This window comes from Exophiala dermatitidis (genome assembly GCF_000230625.1).
Source record: "Exophiala dermatitidis NIH/UT8656 unplaced genomic scaffold supercont1.1, whole genome shotgun sequence".
Lineage (NCBI taxonomy): Eukaryota > Fungi > Ascomycota > Eurotiomycetes > Chaetothyriales > Herpotrichiellaceae > Exophiala > Exophiala dermatitidis.
In genome coordinates, this window is record NW_008751646.1 from 575,807 (window position 1) to 595,923 (window position 20,117).

Below are 20,117 nucleotides of genomic sequence, written 5' to 3' on the forward strand. Positions count from 1 at the left end.
TGCTTTTGTGTTCACCGCTACTGATGTTTACGCCTTCTCATGCCAGAGCACCATGTCAAAACTATACTCGGCTATCCAACAATTGAAACCAGCCACACCGAGTTGTTTTCCAAAAGCAGTGCTCCAGAAGGACCAAAAACTCCTCAAGCTCAAACTCGTCCTCTCTAGTCAATTATTTCTATCTCGCCTCGTCGATCCTTGGCAAACGTATCCTTGTAGCTATCCCACAGCCGAACCAGCTCGTCCACATACTCTGCATGCACTTGATCCAGATATGCTTCGTCCACTTTATTATCCTTTGCCCCCTGCTGAACGACCTTGATAGGTCGGCCCACGACGATGTTAATGGCATGTCGATATGGCAGCAGGCCGACATCATAATTGAAGATTCCCCGTGCATGGAACAAAGGGATGGTGAAACCCATTGCCTTTTTGATGATCATCTGGCTTTTATGGATCCAGGGATGCTGCACGCTGTCGATCTGGTCGTACAGATCATTCTCTCCGAAAGCCAACACAGGCACGAGGTCCGCGCCCTGACGAATAGCTAGCTTGACGAAGCCTTTCCTGCTCTTCAGCACAAGCCGCAAAGTTCCAGGGCGAGCATCGAGGCTTTCTCGAGCACCACCAATCACAATCGTCACTGCACGCCCCATGCCCTCGCCGTTGTGTCCGCCTTTCGACAGAATGTTCTCAATAGACTCGCGCGAGACCGATGCCAAACCCATTGCCAGAGCATAGTCTCGGTAAAATGGTACGCGAAAGTTCGTGTCCAGCGTCAACAAAGTATTGGTAATGCCTGGGTACAGCTCCGAGAATCCGAGAGCTTCCGTGGCGAAGGCCGCGAAGGCCCCGTGGGAGACAATCCCATGTGGATGGTATCCGAAGATATATTTCCTGGTCGGCTCCAACTCAACTGTACGGTGCAAGCGGGCTGGAAAGTAGGACGCAAAAGCAGACCAAACTTTGGACCTGCGCAACCTCTCCGACCGTCTGGAGAGCGTGCCGTTTGTCGCATCCTCGCTGATAAGAAGTGTATAGATCAAGTATGGGATGAGGAGCGGCCACGAGAGAGGAATGGCACACAATAAGAAGAACAATGAAAGGAATATTGGAATGGTGATGGTGTGCCACAAGACCGCCATGGTTTGGAGCCGCCGTTGCAAAGGCACATTAAGAGGCGCCCAACGGATTCTATGCACTGGTCAGCAAAATTGTATGGGGAAAACGAAGAGCATTGCTGCGTACGCTGATTTTTCCCAGCCTGCGCCCGCCCGCCGGCCGCTGGAAAGCTTCCCACTGGGTATATCCTGCCGTTTAGCTGGTCTGTTTGATTTCTGTTCCCGGGGGACAGTTGCCACACTGTGGTACAGACTCTCTTCATGGTGGTCGCTAGGCTTTATGCTGGTCAGGCGCGCCTGTCCATTCGGATCCGTGTGCTTTTCATAAACCAGCTTGTCGTCGTCGAGCTGCTTCCTCTGGCCATTGATTGCTTTTCTATTCACGGATCCATTTGCCAACCCATCCTGTTCTGAAGTGTGGCCGTTGAGTGTCGTCTTCTCTGCGGCGGGCTCGGTAACCGCAGCGGCGTATGACTTGGGAAGCGGGTTAAGCTCCGCAGGATCTCGAGGCTCCGTAGGTTTAGGGATTGACGGTTCAGTACCATTTGTTGTGCCATTGTGGCCATTTTGATCAGTTGAACCTGTTGCGTTGGTAGCGGCATTCTGACTGGGCGACTCGGTGACAGCAGCGGCGTAGGACTTGGGAGCCAGGTCTTGTTCTGCACGTTGCTCTGGTTGCGAAGGCTCCGGATTCAGCCGTCCGCCGTCGGTGCCAGCAGTGGACGCCATTGCAGTATAGGCGGACAAGGAATCCTTTTGAAGCGACTGAGCACGTTCACGAAACCATGTAAAGTCCGAATCACCTCGCTGAAGTATCAATCAGGATGCGGCCAATGCGGCAAGAGGCTTACAGCAAGATCTCGGCGAGATGCAATACGAGTATGCCCCAAGAGTTGTCTCTGTTTCACACGCGAGTAATGTCAGGATAAGCTGGATACTAGACAGTGTAGGATTTCAGGGCTTGCACTGTTACTTGCAGTGTCTCATGGGCTGTGAAATCAAGGTAAGCGCAGGCAAGAATGACGTCAAAGTTGAGCCTACAGACCTACAATGTGCAGATGGACCATGATTGATAAAATGCATAAAAATAATCATTACGCCGACTTCCGCCGCAGCCTCGTCAGATTGAACATGTGCCGTCTGCATGCATCCCTCGTGTCCACATATGCATAGAATATGACCAAGTGCAACCGATCGCCAAACTCCATCCCGATGCCGTATGTATTCCTGCCACGTATTTCATGATCCTCGTCTCCAAAGTGAAGTTATGCCAGCACGCAAGACTGTTCTCCATCTGCCCATCAGTAATCAAACCGAAACAATCAAGAATGAGCCATGTCAACTCTTTCACAAGTCTTTTGGCGCGAAACCCAGCTGCGTATTGTCGCTATCAAAGACGGCAAAGACGGCTTTGAGGAAGACATCTCCGTAAATGGAAAAGCCCAGGCCTTCGTTGCTCTGAATCCCACCATAGCACGCTGTAAATGTCGCATTAGTGCAACTCAGAGAGGGAGGGGATATTATTCGACTTACTGGAATCTGTGGCGGGGGCAAAGTTGATGAAGGATCCTGGAACGACGGCATGGAAGTCTTCAATGCCGACAGTGAAATCCGGAAGGGTGGTTGAACATGGAAACACGTAACCACCCTGGCTGTCATCATATTGCGCACCGTCAACTTGCTTGTAGTAGGCGCTGACAATTGAGTCATCGACCAGGAGAAGGGTGGTACCAGTGTCGGCGATGGCATCGATGCTGGTCTGCTGGAAAGCCCCGTCGCCGACGGCATAGCCAGTACCAGTGAACTCCCAGAAGCCATTGGCCGTGTTGACCGTTGTATAGGTAATGTCGCCGGTATGTTTGCTGTCGTCAATGAACCCGAAGTCGTAACTTCCGGGGGCACCTTTCTTAAGGTCGGCGGTGAAAACATTTTGTTGGAGGACACCCTGCTTGATAGCCGTGTCGAAGAAGGTGGTTTGTGGAGTGGGTTTGACTGGACCTAAGTTAGCAAGAAATGATTCCGATATACGGAGTACAAACCTGTATTGAGAGAACTGAAAGCCAAGCCCAGCAAGCCATCATTGTCCTGGTCCTGCTGGAACTGAGCGCTGATCTGAGAAGCAAGCTCGACGGCTTGGGAGGTCACAGTAGTGCCTCCGACATTGACCGTGTCAGTGTATACGTCGCCACTGGCACCGGATCCGTCACCATAGGTGATCTTCCAGGTCGCGCCGGAGAGCTTCTTGCTAGTATTCGATTGCATGGGATTGTAAAAACTGTGCCCGGAACGCTGCGAGCTGGACAGCTCGGATGAAAAGACCCATCTAGACAAAGTAAGCATCTAACGACCTCCGGGATCAAGTTGCTGAGCTGCATACAAATCTGCGGAGCCAGTGTCGAAGTCCAGGTTCAACGTCTGCCCGCCAATCGTCACGGGACAAAGATATTCTGCATCGTACTGCTCGGGAGTAGCGGTGACGGAACCATCGGACGCAGCAGCCTTGACAGCAGCCGGGGCGGGTTTGTTGAATTTGTTGTAAACCTTCTGCAAGACCACCGGACCAGCCTGAAATGGCTTTGCCACAGCTTGGTTGATCGTGAAGCCTTTCTTGGTGTTCACTTGAGCACTCGGAATAGGTTTGGCGACCGAGATGGAAGCTAGGGCTGACAGAGCCAGCAAGACGGAGAAGGAAGGCATGTTTAAGAATAAAAGAACAAAGTATAAGAATGTGAATAAAGGAATGGATGTCCTGCTGGTCTGTACTGAACGACTGACTTGAGTTGTTCGTGAAGAGAAAGAAATGTTGAACGAGGACTTCTCGTTGATGCTTTATACTTTCATGTTCGTTGGTAGCTGTTGCCGTTGCAAGTTCACAGCGGAGCCATGTTATGCTCAAAGTCCTGCCACAAGAGGCCAGAGCATCGACCGGCTATGGAAGCACTGTATTGTGGCCCCAGCGGAGCCAGGATCAGCAATATTGGAGGACCTCGAGAGTACATGGCGAGAACCTGCAATGGACGCGTTGACTCGGCCGGGGACAACTCCATTACTCAAAGCTTGGAAAATGCGATCCTACGCCTTGCATGATTCGAGAAGTTCTTTGAGCACATCAGACACCGGTCATGAACTTGGAATCATGGATCTCGTGCAAGGCCTCTGCCCAGGCTCTCGATTGGACATTACCACAAGTCAACATAGATGACGAAGTCTTAGAATTCCTACCTTGGCCCATCAGAGAAATTAGTATGGCGCATGAAACGGAAGCTTTCACTGTTTACTGGATTGAGAACACCTAAAGCGGATGATATCCTGGATTTGATGAGTTGACCGAGATAAAAGCCATGTTGACGACGGAAATCTTTAAGATGAAGTTGGAAGAAGATGTGAGGTGAGCAAACCGGATTGGCTACAAGGCAACCCACGCTAGTGCGAAGCCAAATGCCCCTTTGTATCGAATATATTGCCATCCAGCAAACCACAGTTTACATGGCCAGTTTCATATCCCTTTCGCGAGGTTGAAGGCCAGGTACCGTTGTTCCCAACCCACCGCAGCATGCCGCTGTACCTGCTTTTGCCTTCCATTCGTGGCCATCGAAATTTGGCTATAGCCCGGCTTTGAACCTGGAGCTGCCCGCTAGACTGACCCGTGGTCTGCCAGCGTACCACGTCATGACCACGGTCGGCATGGACAGCTTGCAGTCCTTCTAATCTCTCCTGGACTGGCCGAGACAGTTGCGCCTTCAGAGCCACAACACTGTAGGCAGGGGCCATACTCTTGCGCCATCCTTGCAGGGAGGATAAGGTGCGTGCACAGCCTAGCGGAAGAACACCCGGGGCTCCTCGTCATGCCCCTCTATCATGTTGGTGTGGGGGGGATCTGCTATGGTGGGCTGATACGATGCCCTGGTGGCTGTGGGCTGGTTGCAGCCTTGCTTATACGGTGGCGAGAAGGTTGTAGCGACGAGCTGCTAGGTGCGAATCTAAGCCCCCAATGACGGCCAGGCATACGCCGGGTCTCTATGTGCAAGGTGATAAGGCACGTCAGGGGAGACTGTCTGATCAAGGGCGAGTTTGTTTGAATTTATGGTATTGAATGGTGCCGTGCAAAGAAACAAAATGGCACATCTTGACTATAACTTCTGTAAATGATTTAGGTCTTCAATGAAAATATAGCACCTTTTTAGAGTTTATGTCTTTTCGTGTCATCATATAGCAGTCATCTCACACGAAGGCCCTGCCGTGGCTAAGGCGCGGACCGTCGAGGTGGTGGATAGGTGTAAGGTCTCGTCACTTCAGGACGGGATACAGGCGTCCCCGCCAACCCAGCTAGCGTGCTGGCTGCATCGCTCTCAGAGCGTTCCAGCACGGGTCTGTTCTCCTCTGCTCCTGGTCGCCGGAAGCCCAGCGTGCTGGTCATCATGGGTGAATTATGGGTATGTGCGTTAGGATTTGCTCCAGACTGAGGCCGAGGCAGGGGAAGTGTCCTTGATGAAGCCCCGTGCGTGTACTCGGGAAGCCGATCATGTGAAAGGAAAGGCGGAAACTGGGAAGGAGGCGTGGGTTGTGTTCCATACGGGCCATAAGACATAGTGGACTGCATACCTCCTGCGTTTTGGGGGTATCCGCGGATGTCAGCGGGGCGGCCTCCCAACGGTCTGTCTTGCACGGTGGGCGATGGAAAGATAGGTGGAAATGAGGCGGCCGATGCCGGCTGGCCGCTTCCGACTCCAGGCACCGGAGGAGGACCGGGATGCGACTGCTGGTGTGCAAGGGGATGATGCTGCTGCTGTTGCGCAGGAGGGTACTGGGAATGCACGCCATGCGGATATTTTGATCGCACGTGCTGATCTGGCGACCCCGTAGGATCTAGACCCAAAGCGCTTGGGCCCTGCGGCTGAAGAGGTGGTGTCCCGGATGACGGACTAACCCCTAACGACAAGGTTGCTGTCCGCATCAAAGGTTCTGGCAGATCGCTCCGCACTGTGGAAGATTCGTCAGAGACAGAGCTATGCCGCGAGGGCAAGCCCGGACGGAAGTAATCTCGAGTCTGCTGAAGCGACGGAGGTGAGCCGCTGCGAGAAGAAGGCAGCGGTGGACGTGCAGGGAGCGAACCTCCAGAAGGTGTCGGCTGCATGCTACCGCTGATGAAAGGCGACGATGCCACAGAACCTGTGGAGCCTCCTCTCACATGGCCAGTAAGTTGTGAAGCGACCTCCGGGTTCGTCTCAAGTGACTTTGTAGAGATGATGCTCCCGCTAGACTCTGGATCGAGTTTGGGTCTCTTCGGCTCAGATGTCTGCCCATGCTTGCTCTTGAAGTCTGCAAGATATTGCATATATTCCTTATATGCCTCGGTCTTCCGATATGTTGATAACTGGATATTGTATCTTTCTTTGGCCGCATTCGCCTGGGTCTCGAATGGTTCCTTGCCGGCGGGGTCCAACTTCTGCCATCGGTCGCCCACGAGCTTGGCTATCTGCGTGAAAGACAGGTTTTGATCTTTCACCTCTTCGCGTACCTTGTTTGAAAAGATCACATAGGCAGAAGGCGGACGCTCGGGCGCGTTCTCATCGGGCTTAGGGTGACGTCTATACTTCCTTTTGGTTTCGGCAGGAGGTCCCGGGTTTCGGTCTGGCCCAGCTGAAGGAGTCGTATTGCTCTCAAGAGCTCTGACACTGTCCACGGGCGCTTCCTGGGCCGGAGACCCGATCAGACGTTCGTAAGAGATGCCTCGGTATTCAGCGATAGCACGCTGGAGTTTCTTTAGTGTTGTCAGCTAACTCACCTGGAGTCCAAGGGTAGATAGGAACTTACCCGACGATGGCCAAGTTTGATGTTGAGGGCATCGCTACTTTTGTGTGAGTGTGCTATTGCTTCAAGTGTTTCGGCCACTACTTACAAGTCACTCTCTTGAATATCTGTCAATGTCTCCCAAGTGTCAAAGCCCTCGCCGACAAAGGCATCGAGGTACTGCTCAAGGCCAAGACGCTCGAGATGGGGGGCGAGATCGGTCATTCAAGCGCACCAGGTTTATCATCGATAATTGAGCGTGACCGAGTCGTGGATAATGTCTCAAGCGGTGAAGCGACAATCAGTCAGGGCGATCTGCCACGCAAGGTATACGATCGATAACAAAGCAGGCTGATCGTTGTCGCATGTGGGAGTAAGAGACACTGACGTGACCAGCCTAGGTTAAGCAAGCATTCGAAGGGTAGTCCTTGGGTTATTGGCACAATAATCCTGATTGTTGTCGTGGTCGTGTACAATAGCTTGGCGATATCACCAGCCACAGGCCGAATTTCCCAAAGATGAAAGGTTAACCGGATACTGCAATGAGTCGACACCTTTTTGCACAGCACGGCTCCAACAGGTGATGACCAGTGCAGAAGGTCTTCGGGAATAGTAGAAGAGCTTCTTGGAATCTGCTCGCTGGAGTCGATCACCACTGTTCAATGAGAATCAGGGTCTCCAAGATCTGCTTCGACCTTAGGGCCACACAGCGGGTAATGGTGGGGTTAGGCGAATGAGGCGCAATGCCCCTGGAAGCTCTGCGAAGGCACAGGGAGCGATGCAGCTCAAAGTGCTTATGACTGGGGATGATGTGGGTGATCAGATGAAAGACCGGGATCGTAGCAGAGAATTATGCGAGTTTTTTTTTCGATAAGACACCCCGATCACGCGTCGAGCGGATCGGTTTGAGGTACAGATCGATAACTTGCGCCGCAAATAGGTCTTCAAACAAAGCCACCGCTCGCCAAATTCGACAATTGATCAGACAATGAAAAGGGCGGCAAGCGCCTGTGTACGGAAAAGATGGGAAAATGCTCGAGAAATGGCCGGTGAAGTAAGTCTATAGGCTGTTCAAGGCCAGACGAGAAGTGAGGTTAGGAAAAAGAGCCAAGTCAGGTGTCAGTGTGGACGTGGAGACACGGACTGTAAGGTGATGCAAGGAGCGTCGCCGCGCGCCTGGTCCACCGTCATTCGCTAATAATAAGGGAAGGAATCAGACGTGGGTTCTCGGACAAGGAATTGGGGTTGGACCAGGGACCGATGGCCTATACCTGTTGAGGCTGTTTTGGTTAGGCCGGGGACTCATTGATGGGCCTGCCAGATTTTAGCAGTTAAGATGGTTAGGATCCAATCCTAGGTTTTCAACCGCGTAACCGAGCTGTACGAGTTACCCACTGGCTCCAGCCGCCCGTAGCCTCATCATTCTCCCTTAACTTGGTAAAAGGTCATTCAGATAGTAGAGTTGTTCGGCATAGAGGGAGAGTTGTTCATCCGTAAATCGTACCTGCATCTCGAGGTACTCTGGTGATAGACGGCGGGGCTCGCTTCCATGTGGAATACCAGCCTTTAGTGGATGGCGAGGCTGTTGAAACCAGGTTGCAGTACATTTGTACCTTGGGTATATATTGTAGCCCACAGCCGCAGGAGACAGCTTGCTCCCTACATTGTAGAGTGCCTGAAAATTACTTCTCTGCAAGCAACTTCCAGGCCGTCCCACAAGGTACATTGTAGATGCAACCTACCTACCTCAGCCCTTGTTCAGTTGCTAGGTACCTACGGATCATGTCGAAAACACAGATTCATGTTGCCAATGTTGCCAGCTCGATCACGGGATGAAGTGTTGCTGATCCAGGGTCCAGTGGGCCATGACAATCATTGTCAGGAAGTCTTTGGTTGGGTGTTTGGATTTACGGTAATGATGGAGAAGTAATAAGGGTCCAACAACGAAAGTCTAATATCGAAGAAATGACAACGAGCTGGGTTGAGCAGAACGAACCTGTGCGGTGGACAAGCCATGACAGGAATGCAGCCGGTCGATCTGGCGCTGTTTAGGAGCCAGCTGGCGATGTGATGATGTGACTGGTCGAGTTGACCCCTGAACTCTATCGCTGGTCCCAAAGCTCGGAAGATGTCTCCTAGCAGCGCTGCTGACGTCGATTCCAACCCAAGAACACGATCTCGGGACACCCAACTCGCACCCAGAAAACTGGAGAGCGGTGGTTGATAACGTGAGATTCTCTGCCAAAATCTCGATCTGTCTGACACAAACTAGCCAAGGCCAAGTGCGAGGCGTTTCCACGTCGATGCACGCCAAAGGAGAGCGCCAACTTTTGAAGCTTGCAGGGCCACGAAGACGGGAACAGCGGGAAACGTGTCGTGTGCAGTGCGGTTCTTCTGATTCCCAAGGAGGAAGGATCCGATCGGCCCTCAACTGGTAGAGACCCTTATTAGCCCACTGCACCATAGCGCTATTATCGGGGGCCCCTAGCTCTCCCACACCAATACAACCGGCAATTCCCTTTACGAGATCGGCTTTTGATTCTTGTCACTGGAGCTGCGTACCCAACGCTCCTGGCGTCTGTCTATGGCGTGCGCCGTTTATTCGAAGAATCTGTTCGAGCACTTGGCTTTGTTAGTGTTCCTTGAGAGGGCTGTATGAGATCCTCATTCTGGCTAAGCTCGATTTTGAGCGGAATTGTAACCCCGGAGCTCCTGCGTTAAGGCGTCACACCTCCCACGGAAGTAGCGGCCTTAGCTGGGATCCCTGTTTGGTCGGTGTTGAGACATCATCACGGTGGCAGTTGGATCGCCGAAGCTTAGAGGAATGCCATTCCTCGGTAGTCTTTTTGCTACCGAAGTTTCACGGAACTGCTTGATCCTAGCTGCTGACTGCCAACAGCAGAGATATTAGATCGACAATCCTCGGGCTTATCTGTTTGGTCGCTTTGATCAGTAGGGCACAGTAATCGTTCGGAGCAGCACCTTCACTCCTTAACCTAGCGCTTAGTTTCCTACATCCGCACTCAACCCAATTCTTGTGAACTTTTATGCCCCAGCACTAGTAATTACTGCCCCGACCCACCGTGCTGCGACGACCGTTGCAGTCTGAAGCTTTAGCAGGTTGAGGAGGAGATGTGTTGACAATGCATAGACGGGGCCAGTTGTGGCTCCATTCCAACCTCCGTGCCGAAATGCACCGGCGGTCGGTGCTAGGCTATGGTTTGGACAGGGAATGGGAGGTTGGTGAGTCGTATATGCAGTCGCACCAGTAGCTTCCGCCCAGCAGATCTACGCAGCAATTCTTGCTGCTCACTAAAGGTAACATGCTGTACATTGCATAGCCAAGGTCTCTGCAGAACACTGGAAGGGGACAACTACATTGTATACCAGGTACTAGTAGTAGGTATGTACAGCCAGCAACCACTCACTGGCACTGCAGTGCAGATGGTGCAACTACTATAGACGACTTGTGGGTTCAAGTTTGTCCTCAGGCGGCATGATCAGAGTTTGGCTCCAACACCACCTATTGGGACCGTAAGCCACGTTACTAACCGAAAAAAGCTTAACCCAAGGGCCAATAAACAAAGTTTGCAGCGGCACCCGCCAAGCCGCTAGGCCAAATTCAATTCAACGGCTAAGCACCTAATATCCACCTCGCTTCGCAGCCTGGTTGCGGCAAAGTCCATCAACCCAGGACCTCATAGCGCAGTCAGCATCCTATCTCACCTCAAAGTCTCCATGCTGAGTGAAGTTCTCCTTTCCATCATTTTCTGCTGTGTTCTGCCCTGTCCACTTCCGATTCCCACCCGTCGGCATCTTCCAGCCAACCTCCTGTGACCACCTTTTGCGCCGTGGCTCCCTAGGTATCATAAACTTTGCCGTCGGAGCTGTTTGACCAACCCTGGAGCCGGTGCCTTCTCGCGCCCAATCCCCGCCGAACCTCTCGTGCAAATGGCGCAACACAGGGCCAACGGCCAGGATGCCCACACCAATTCAGACGAAAATCAAGATAGCGTTGATCCGCAACTACTGAGCTCTGAGATGGCAAAGGTGTGAAAACCAACCAGCAATGATCTCCGCCACCCCTGCCATGCGCTAACCTCCTAAATAAGGCGTTCCAAGAACTTGCGCGGTGAGAGAGCCATTCCTCTGTATTATTACCTTAAACCGTGTCTCTAACCCTCGGTCTTATAGTGGGGAGCAGACCGCTTCAGCATTGGAATCCAAGCTCGACAGTATTGAGCGTCGGATTGAACAACTTTTGGCCAGTGTCGAAAGTAGCTCAAGCTCAGACTCGGCACAGCCGAAAGGTCCATCCCTCGACATCTCGAAGCCAAAATAGCGTACTCTATACCTCGCCGGGAATCGTCCCGAAAAGGATCGAGGATGATGGGGTTATTCTTTGGTTGAGTCTCATCAGCCCAATCGGAACGCCCATCACGCCACGGGTCCAGCCTTATCGCCAATATCGAACCGACCGCCTGGTCTGCCCAATTATGGAGTAAACTCTGTTCCAGCAATACGAGCTTAGTCAATAGGCCCCGACTTCACAAGAACGTTCCATCGCACTATTCAGCCTTCGGAAACGGGCAGATTAGATGGATAGAGCCTCAGGGGTCATAGCATGCGTCGGTTGATGCGAGTCAAGGCGACTGTTGGAATATCGGACCAAAATCGAACTTGCCGTTGACCTTCTCCACAACACCGACTTCGGTAACCACCCCATCGATCAATTCGGCTGGTGTAACGTCGAATGCAGGGTTCCATACATCGATTCCAGCGGCCGCAATGGAGATGACTTCGGCAGCCTCGTCAACCTCGACTTTCCCTTCAGCCGTGACCCTTGGGCCCCTGATTCTCGTAACTTCTTCCGGTGCGCGTTCCTCGATCACAATATCTTTCCCAGATGGAGTCCGCAAGTCAATTGTGGTGCGTGGGGCTGCAACAAGGAATTTGATGCCGTGATGCCGGGCAAGCACGGCCAAGGAATACGTTCCAATCTTGTTTGCCGTGTCACCATTTGCGGCGACTCGGTCGGCTCCTACCACGATGGCAGCGAGACGCTTCCCTTCTCTCGCCAGCAGCGCACATGCCATCGAGTCAGTGATCAAGGTTGCTGGTATCTCGTCATGGACCAGCTCATATGCGGTCAGCCGTGAGCCCTGGTTGTAGGGCCGAGTTTCGGTGCAATAAGCCCGGGTGAGCATATTCCCGGCTCTGAGGGACCGGATCACACCAAGTGCGGTGCCATAGCCTGCTGTTGCTAAAGACCTGTTCTCTTGTCAACAACAGTGCGCCAGCCGGAGAGGAGCCTGCCACTCGTGACTTACCCTGTGTTGCAGTGTGTAAGGACTTCCAATTCATGTGCTTTGTCTTGTCTCCTCTGTCTCCCAGCGACCGTATTCTCTTCTATCCAGCGAGCTCCGTGGGCACCAATGGCTTTATTGTCGGCCACATCGTCGACTAGCATGCGCTCTGCGGCTGTAATATATGCCTGCGCAACCGAGTCCGCAGATGCTCCAGACTGCATCGCAGCCTTCTTTGCCAAAATCTTAAGTTTACCCACTGCATCGCCGAGATTGACTGCTGTCGGTCGACTAGTCTTCAAATATTCCAACCGTTGACTGATTGTCTCTTTCGTTTCGTCTGCTGATGGTGGCAATTTGCCCGACTTTGCTGCCGTGCCGATTTCCACGGCCAGTGCCAGAGCCGCCACAATCGCGATCGCCGGCGCCCCGCGCACTTTCATCTGCTTGATCGCGGCGTGGGCTTGCTCACAGTCGGTGATGGCTTCATATGTTGTTCTGTGTGGAAGGAGAAGCTGGTCGAGGATGTGGAGGGTGGGAGGTGACGGCCCGGATGCCGGTTCATACTTTATCGCTTGTAGAACCATGGTGCTGGTGCGTCGCAGAGGTGGACACTCGCCTTCGATGTCCGTGAGTAGTAGTTGTTGCGATCACTGTATAGAGGTCGACAAATTGGCTCGACGCGAGTCTCTCGTCGCCGCCTCCTGATATTTTTTCCCTCTATAAAACAAACTCGTTCAGCACGTCAACGGCTGCGGGGAGAATAATTTCGCGAGTCGCAAAATCCCCGCTGCACCTGTTCCCCTGACTCGCACGGTACTCGAACCACGTCGCGTCTCGGGATTGCCGATGGGATACACTGCAACTTCAGGTACTCGAAGATACCTACGCTGTACAGTACCTTAGTAGTTGGTGGACTTTGAAGGGTAAGAGGCAACGTACCTCAGTCTCTCCCTTTCCATTCATTGCCATTTCATGTACGCACACTCTTCAAAGACTAGACCATCATGTCGGACTCTCAAATTGCAAAGGTGGCCGAAGTAGGCTTCGCCTCCGCCAGCGCCTACGATGCCTACCGACCAACATATCCAGCCGAAGCAGTCGAGCGGCTTCTCCAAGGTTGTGGGATGGCCGGGGTAAAGGGTGCCAAAATTGCAGATCTGGCAGCTGGAACGGGCAAATTCACCGAGATTCTAGCCAGAAGACCCGAAGAATATGACATCGTAGCCATTGAGCCGCACGATGCTATGCGGGAAGAATTACAAAAGAAAGCCCTGCCTCGAGTTAAAGTGGTCAAAGGAACCGCAGACAATATGCCGGAGATACCGGATGAGAGCGTAGCGTGTGTGATACCTTCACAGGTAAGTCTAATACTACTACTATAGTATCAGAGAGTGTTGGCGGCCCCAAATCCAGCGAGCTGACTCGGCAGTTAGTCCTTTCATTGGTTTGCAAACATAGACGCACTCAGGGAGATATCGCGCATATTGCAACCGGGGGGAACTCTGGGTCTCATTTGGAACATTGAGGACTGTAGGCTACCAAAGTGTTAAATATGTGCAGCCCATGATGATTTGCTAACGTGACCTTGTTCTCTGAAGATAATTCACCGAAATCGTGGCAGGTCCGTTCTAGCTGGGAGCGTACCATGCGTGATATAATATGGTCATTCGACGACAATTCTCCACGGTTCCGACATGAAAAGTGGCAGCAAGTCTTCGTTGATCAACAGAGTTTGTTCAAAGTGCCTTTAAGCCAGGATTCGGTCGAATTCGAGACGTGGCTGCCCAAAGATGCAGTCTGGAGCAGATTGAGGACGTTAAGCCAGCTGGCGATTCTTGAGGGAGAAGAATTGGAGAAAGTGAAGAAGACGTTCTTTGACAGTGTCAATTCTGAGGATACCCCGACTGATGAGTCCGGGCGCATTGCCGTGCATGGTCGTACTGTATTCTTCTGGACGAGCAAGACATGATAATCTCAAAAATAGTCATTGGCCATTTGCTGCATGGTTGGTCCATCCACCCACGTCAATTGCTTGGATATCAGACACATCGACCCCAGAATCCGTTGTGAGGCACCTGGCTTCGCTCTCTCCAGAGACGCGCTGCTGGGGTCCGCAGACAACCCAGCTTCTAGGGGCATTGGACCGGGGACCTCTGCGGCAGAGGCGGGCTGGTTGACGAGGAGCCTCCAAGGGGAGAACATTCTTCATGCCGAAGGGCGAGTGGCTTGTAATGCATTCGTAATCGTTGTGATGCTTCATCCAGCGACCTGAACTGCTGGTCTCTTTCCACCCCAGTTTGGGCAATCTGAGGCCATTATCCCCTTCCTCTTCCTGCTTCTCATTCGCTCGCAATATACAGCACTGTAGTTCGATCAGCATGTTGCCCTCCTCGATCACGTCCACAGTATTGCTCGGAAAACATGTGGTCTCCTCTCTTACCGTTGTTCCCTCTCACAAAGGCGTCGCCGTAGTTCCGTCGTAGTTGCCCATTGACGTATTCTGCGCACTTTTCCAGTGCGATGTTCATGTATCCATCCACAGACTGTAACTCGCCCTTGTACACCACGCCGGAATTGAGTTTGACGGTGACAGGCACTCCAATGATCGAGGACAAGAAACTCGCGGGGTCCTTCGAGTCGCCGGAATTGTGGTTCTCCATCTTGAAGGTACGTTTTGCGCTGCCCGGGTTGGTAGCAGACTATCGATGGACAGGAAGGCGTGGGATGTGCTAGTCGTGGTGACTTGGACCCAAACTTTGCAATTTGTCAATCGTCACTTCTTCTGCCACTTGTGATACTGCAAGTGGTGGGCTTCAAGCTTGTTAGACGAGCCTTAAGCTGCGCAGCCGTGTATAAACTGCCAGTGTCCGTCCAAGTAGCCCACTGCAGTTGATAATACGGCGGAGCATGTCTGGGGGGACGACCTACTCTATGGCAGTTACGTGCATAGGCCCTGCTCGCTTCTCGTTGACTTTCGGGCGCGCACCTACCTACCTACGGCCAGGTCAACAGCGAGCATATTGTACCGCGCTTATCGGTGTCCATCCGACAGACCTGTAAACGGTTGCAGCGCGTCGAGCGCATGTTTTCAAAGCTGTTGTGCCATGATGGATTCTTGGCCATGCGGAGCTAATGCACATAAGACGGTGACTCGCTGAGGCTGAGATTAAAGGAAGCTGGACAACGTCCAGGCATCATGATCGCACCAAATAGAGGGCTAAAGAGGCTTGCCTGTCCTGATTTTGGCCCCCAACGTCGAATGACTCCTGCCTGACTACAATCCATTGCGCTTCGTGCCATCGCGTCCTTTGGCTCCGTGTTGACATCCATCGCTTGTTTAGGTCTCCCATTACAGTGAATATTTTCGGACTTGACCCGGTTAACCTCGATATTTGAAGGTTAGGCACCCCCAATGCTGAGTTGAGACTGAGCAGATCTGTACAGTAGGCGGAAGTCCCTACTTTTCAAGAATGGCCGAAGTTGCCGCCCTGGTCGGTCTGGTGGCAGCCATCGCCCAGTTCCTCGAGTATGGCACAAGACTGGCAGAACGGCTGAGGGAGATTTCAGCATCAGCCAATGATCTACCTACCGCCTTCAGCGCGTTACAAGTCCGCTTACCTGCTGTCATAGGCATCTTATCCAGGATCCAGGTACAGGTCGGTACGGGCGGCTTCGGCCTTGACGAGGCTGAGATGCTTCTTCCGGTAATTGAGAACAGCAATTCACACATCAAGGCCCTAGTGGCGGTCGTGGAGAAGGTCGCTCCGGTCCGTGCCAAACAGAGGGCGAAGGTGATCGCAAAGTATTTGACCGCAATGCGAAGCCTTTCCCTCGACTCAGAAGTCCAGAAGATCAATGCCCATCTACAGGGGAACCTGCAAATCATATCCCTTTTCCAAACCACGAGGCTGACCGACATGAGGTGCCTTGCTACTAATATGCCAATTCCACCTTCTCGATTGATATGCGATCCCAGCGAAATCTCTGACATGAGCGGAGAAGAAGCTCAATCGGGTCAAGAAGCGTATACGCCGTCTGCCTCTACAGACACCCCTCTGGACAGTGGGACGTTCACTCCGAGCTCCGAGGCTGTGGACCTCGATGATGGCCATATCATGAGTCGAAGGCTAAGTTCAGGGGAACTGGGGATTTCACCAGGGATTTCTCAAACAAGTCGATCCTCCTCGGCGAATGGCCGCTGCTCGTCCTCTTGCAGCTGCACCTGCCATCGCCCGTACCAGCTCTCTACACCGTCATTTCTAGGTCGACTGATTGGCCACGTTCTTGTCAACTATGCCGGACAGGCATTCGTGAAGGCGCCTTGCAGTGAGCGAAACTGTCGACGACGTGAGCATTCTGCTGTGAGAATAACATATCGATTTCCTGATTGGGCTTTGCATCGAGTTATCCACCTCGCTTTGGCATCTACCGCTTTGAACACAAAGGTGAATTTCAACACTATGAGAGTGTTGCCAGAATCGGCCGAAGTTTTTGCTGTCATAGCGAAAGGCGACGTGGACCGCCTCAGACACATGTTCAAGGCCGGACAGGCTTCGATATACGATGTGTCGAGAACGAACTGGACTTTGATACACGTAAGTGTTTAGAAGCGTTGCTCGTACGGGGGTGCTGTGGCTCTAATATTCAACAAGACAGCATTTACGCTCGGTAGAACGGATATGTGTCAGTTTCTGATTTCTGAAGGAGCAGACCTGACCATCGACGCAGCGAACGGAAGGTAATGCATTACCAACCATCACATCAGTGACTTGATACACTAATATAGGTAGCAACGTCATCGAGAGGGCCTGGTTCCTCGCTCAAAAGTCCTCCAAGGTCCCTGGCGACTATGTTATGTGCGACAACGAAGTCCTACGAGAGGTCGACTTGGACGATTTCGTCAGCAGTCAGCAATACAACACAATACACAAGATTGTGCTTGGGATCACAAAGCTACGACTGCTTGATGTATTAGAGACCTCAACTGCTGACATTGATGGTGGGGACATTCGTGGCGCCACACCACTATGGTGGGCTTCATCGCAGGGCAACCTCGATGCAGTGCGCATTCTGCTTGAGAACGGAGCAAGCCATGCCCTCGGAGCTGGACTGTCGCAGACGCCTCTCCACGTTGCTAGAGATGCAGAAGTCGTTCGGTTGCTGTTACAGCATGGTGCACAAAGAGATTGCAGAGATACCGCCGGTCGGACCCCTCTGCATTGCTACTGCTATCGGCAGATAGGGGCTTCTAGGTCCATTGTTCGCGAGATTCTCGATGCTGGCGCTTCCGCTAACGCTGTGGCGTATGGAGGGCAGACGCCGTTACACTACGCCTCCACCTTTGGCAATACAAACCTGATACCTATTCTGTTGGGATATGGCGCCAACATCGATGCTGTGAAGGACGACGGCATGACGCCCCTCATGGCCGGCGTACGGCACGATCAACTTGATGTTGTCAAGGTCCTTCTGGAAAAGGAGGCCGACTGCAGAGTTGTTAACAAGATTCATCAGAACATTCTCCACCTAGCTGCCATCTACGCGGGGGATGACTGTATGACAGCTCTAGCTTCATCGGCAGGCATTGGGCAGGTTCATCCCAGTGTCAAGGACGCGATGGGATACACTCCGTTGGAGTACTTTGAACGCCGCAAGTTCCGGAACGACGATTTGGACGCGGCATTCTTGCACCTGCTCCAAATGGCAGGCCAGTCCAACATGTACCAAGAAGATGAGGAGGCTGATGATGACGTGAATCGCCATGACGGCGCCAGTTCTGACGAGCCGCAACAGCAGGCAGAATGTTTCAGCATGCCAGGATCATTCTCTGCTCATGGGTGAGACGACTGGTCATAGCAGTTTACAATATACTTTGATAAACCAGCACAACGCATTAACGATTCTAAAACTGATCATTGTAATTTGGCATGCATTTGACATGGAGCGATATAGATCATACTACCTGGGAACACACTGCCTGCCAGTAGATCTGGGTCAGAGGGAAGCAGTCGTCGGGTACATACAGCTAGCAAAGTTGAATCCAAGGGATCTCTGCCTCAGTAAGAGACAAACGAGGCTGAGGCACAGTGAGGCAGCCTTGCGCTTAGTAAGCTCGGTTGTCACTACGAACTCCGAGTCCGCGCAAAGTACCTGCCCGGTGCCTGCACTTTTTTGGTGGTTACGCTAATAAATAAACCCACGGGGCATCGCGCTCCACCAACTCCCCGCCGCATGGCATGTTTCAGCGATATTGCCATGCAGTGAATACATCGAACGTTGTCCAGGTCCAGCCTGCCCCGTGTGAAATGAGTAATACAGGCCACAAGCGGTCGCTTTTCCACAAGCCGGCGTGGGCAGCGGCCCCCACAGCGTCGTCGTCGGCCAAAGTCGAGGACGCTTCCTCGGTGTTTGGCCGCAATGTAGCCTACGATGACATCCTGCAAGCGGAACAAGCGAAACGCGCGAAAAAAGCGGCGGCGGCCAGAGCCACCACCAAACCGCGTACGGAACATAGCAAGAGTGTCGTTAGCCCGTCGTCGGCGGCGAAGAGAAGGCGGATATCTGTGGAACAAGAACAAGATCCAAAGCATGAGGCAGAAGATGATGATGACGATTTCCTGCGCAATACATCTCATTCCAAAAAGACAAGGGACAACACCCACACTCACAGACATGAGCAGGACAAGAAGCCCATAACGCGCAGCACTCCCCGGGATGAGAAAATGCTTAGGAACGGCTTGGAGAAATCGCCTAGGACCAAGGTAGCACGAGGAACAGGGCAATATACGGCATCATCTTTGAGCGCTGCCGGCGACGAAGAAGATGACGACCTGGCCATGGTGTCCACGGCGACAGCGAAGAAGACTACTTCTCTTTCGAAAGCAAAAACCGCATCTCAGTCTATCCCTGTCGATGAGGAAGAAGAAGAATCAGACGAGGACGATGAATATCTACGGGCGTTGAAGCAAAAGGCCCGCGAAAAGGCTCGGTTACAGCGCTTGGGTCTGGAACCAGAGAATGCACCGAGTCCCCTCTCAACGGGAAGGTCTTCAGCAACCCCGACCACCGCCACGCGAGCTCCGTCGATTGAACGAAGTCGTGCTCAAAGCAGCAGGCCTGTGTCAGCCCGTTCTGGTCGGGATTTCGGCAGGACCGGCACCGCCACACCTGTGCCGACAGAACAGGAGGACGATCCACAAGTCAGAATCCTGATTCAATCCGACATCCCGGACACCAAGCCGCTTGTTGTCATGCGCAAAGCCTCCCAGTCACTCAAGCAGGTCAGGGAGTTCTGGTGCAAGAGATGGCAGTTGGACGATGCCGTTGCGAAGAAGGTCTTTTTGACCTGGCGAGGGACGAGACTATTTGACTCGACTACGACGCGAGGCATGATCAAGAAACTTAGAGACGATTATCGCCAGCAAAGTCTTGGCTTGGATGAGGACGACGATGAGGATGATCGTGACCATGACCCGAGTAAAGGAAACATTCTCCTGGAAGCAATGACGCCGGAGATCTATGAAGAAAAGCTGAGGCAGAAGGAGAAACTGCAGAGTCATAACCGGGCGTCTTCCGACGGTGATAATCCGGATGATAGTGACGAGGCTGAGGCCGGTGTAGCCACTTCTGCTGCCGAAGCGAAGAGGATACAGGAGGCTGAAAGCTCCATTGTGATTCACCTCGTCAACCCGGCCTATGAGCCCATGCATTTACGAGTGCGTCCACATACGACCATGGCGAAAATCATGCGTGGATATGCCGCGACTAAGAAGTTGGAGGAAAACAAGACGCCTTGGCTCATTTTTGATGGGGAGCGGTTGGATCCAGAGGCGACGGTTGAGGATGTTGGATTGGAAGACGAGGACGAGGTCGATGTCAGCATTAGATGACCACCCGT

General features: G+C 52.6%; 8 protein-coding genes across 8 annotated transcripts; 3 read left to right on the plus strand and 5 right to left on the minus strand.

Moving 5' to 3' along the window:
- Positions 1-164: 164 nt before the first annotated feature.
- HMPREF1120_00211 (diacylglycerol O-acyltransferase 2) lies at positions 165-1,850 on the minus strand (the record flags this gene model as incomplete). Its single annotated transcript, XM_009154201.1, has 2 exons — positions 165-1,194; positions 1,249-1,850. 2 exons carry the CDS (start codon positions 1,848-1,850, stop codon positions 165-167), a joined length of 1,632 nt encoding a protein of 543 aa, XP_009152449.1.
- A 618-nt stretch (positions 1,851-2,468) lies between these two features.
- On the minus strand, positions 2,469-3,818 carry HMPREF1120_00212 (aspergillopepsin I; the record flags this gene model as incomplete). Its single annotated transcript, XM_009154202.1, has 4 exons — positions 2,469-2,599; positions 2,655-3,113; positions 3,161-3,444; positions 3,499-3,818. 4 exons carry the CDS (start codon positions 3,816-3,818, stop codon positions 2,469-2,471), a joined length of 1,194 nt encoding a protein of 397 aa, XP_009152450.1.
- A 1,175-nt stretch (positions 3,819-4,993) lies between these two features.
- On the minus strand, positions 4,994-10,054 carry HMPREF1120_00213 (uncharacterized protein). Its single transcript, XM_009154203.1, has 3 exons — positions 7,021-10,054; positions 6,936-6,969; positions 4,994-6,882 (listed from the first exon to the last, which is right to left on the minus strand). The coding sequence occupies exons 1-3, from the start codon at positions 7,134-7,136 to the stop codon at positions 5,365-5,367; spliced, it is 1,668 nt and encodes a 555-aa protein (XP_009152451.1). The 5' UTR covers positions 7,137-10,054; the 3' UTR covers positions 4,994-5,364.
- A 1,500-nt stretch (positions 10,055-11,554) lies between these two features.
- HMPREF1120_00214 (S-methyl-5-thioribose-1-phosphate isomerase) lies at positions 11,555-12,804 on the minus strand (the record flags this gene model as incomplete). Its single annotated transcript, XM_009154204.1, has 2 exons — positions 11,555-12,182; positions 12,242-12,804. 2 exons carry the CDS (start codon positions 12,802-12,804, stop codon positions 11,555-11,557), a joined length of 1,191 nt encoding a protein of 396 aa, XP_009152452.1.
- A 420-nt stretch (positions 12,805-13,224) lies between these two features.
- Positions 13,225-14,189, plus strand: HMPREF1120_00215 (uncharacterized protein; the record flags this gene model as incomplete). Its single annotated transcript, XM_009154205.1, has 3 exons — positions 13,225-13,578; positions 13,654-13,750; positions 13,819-14,189. The coding sequence occupies 3 exons, from the start codon at positions 13,225-13,227 to the stop codon at positions 14,187-14,189; spliced, it is 822 nt and encodes a 273-aa protein (XP_009152453.1).
- Positions 14,190-14,559: 370 nt separating this feature from the next.
- On the minus strand, positions 14,560-14,880 carry HMPREF1120_00216 (U6 snRNA-associated Sm-like protein LSm6; the record flags this gene model as incomplete). Its single annotated transcript, XM_009154206.1, has 2 exons — positions 14,560-14,582; positions 14,661-14,880. The coding sequence occupies 2 exons, from the start codon at positions 14,878-14,880 to the stop codon at positions 14,560-14,562; spliced, it is 243 nt and encodes an 80-aa protein (XP_009152454.1).
- Positions 14,881-15,690: 810 nt separating this feature from the next.
- Positions 15,691-18,061, plus strand: HMPREF1120_00217 (ankyrin; the record flags this gene model as incomplete). Its single annotated transcript, XM_009154207.1, has 3 exons — positions 15,691-16,815; positions 16,873-16,958; positions 17,011-18,061. 3 exons carry the CDS (start codon positions 15,691-15,693, stop codon positions 18,059-18,061), a joined length of 2,262 nt encoding a protein of 753 aa, XP_009152455.1.
- A 464-nt stretch (positions 18,062-18,525) lies between these two features.
- Positions 18,526-20,109, plus strand: HMPREF1120_00218 (uncharacterized protein; the record flags this gene model as incomplete). The annotated part of the gene is made up of 1 exon (XM_009154208.1): positions 18,526-20,109. The coding sequence occupies one exon, from the start codon at positions 18,526-18,528 to the stop codon at positions 20,107-20,109; it is 1,584 nt and encodes a 527-aa protein (XP_009152456.1).
- Positions 20,110-20,117: the final 8 nt, after the last annotated feature.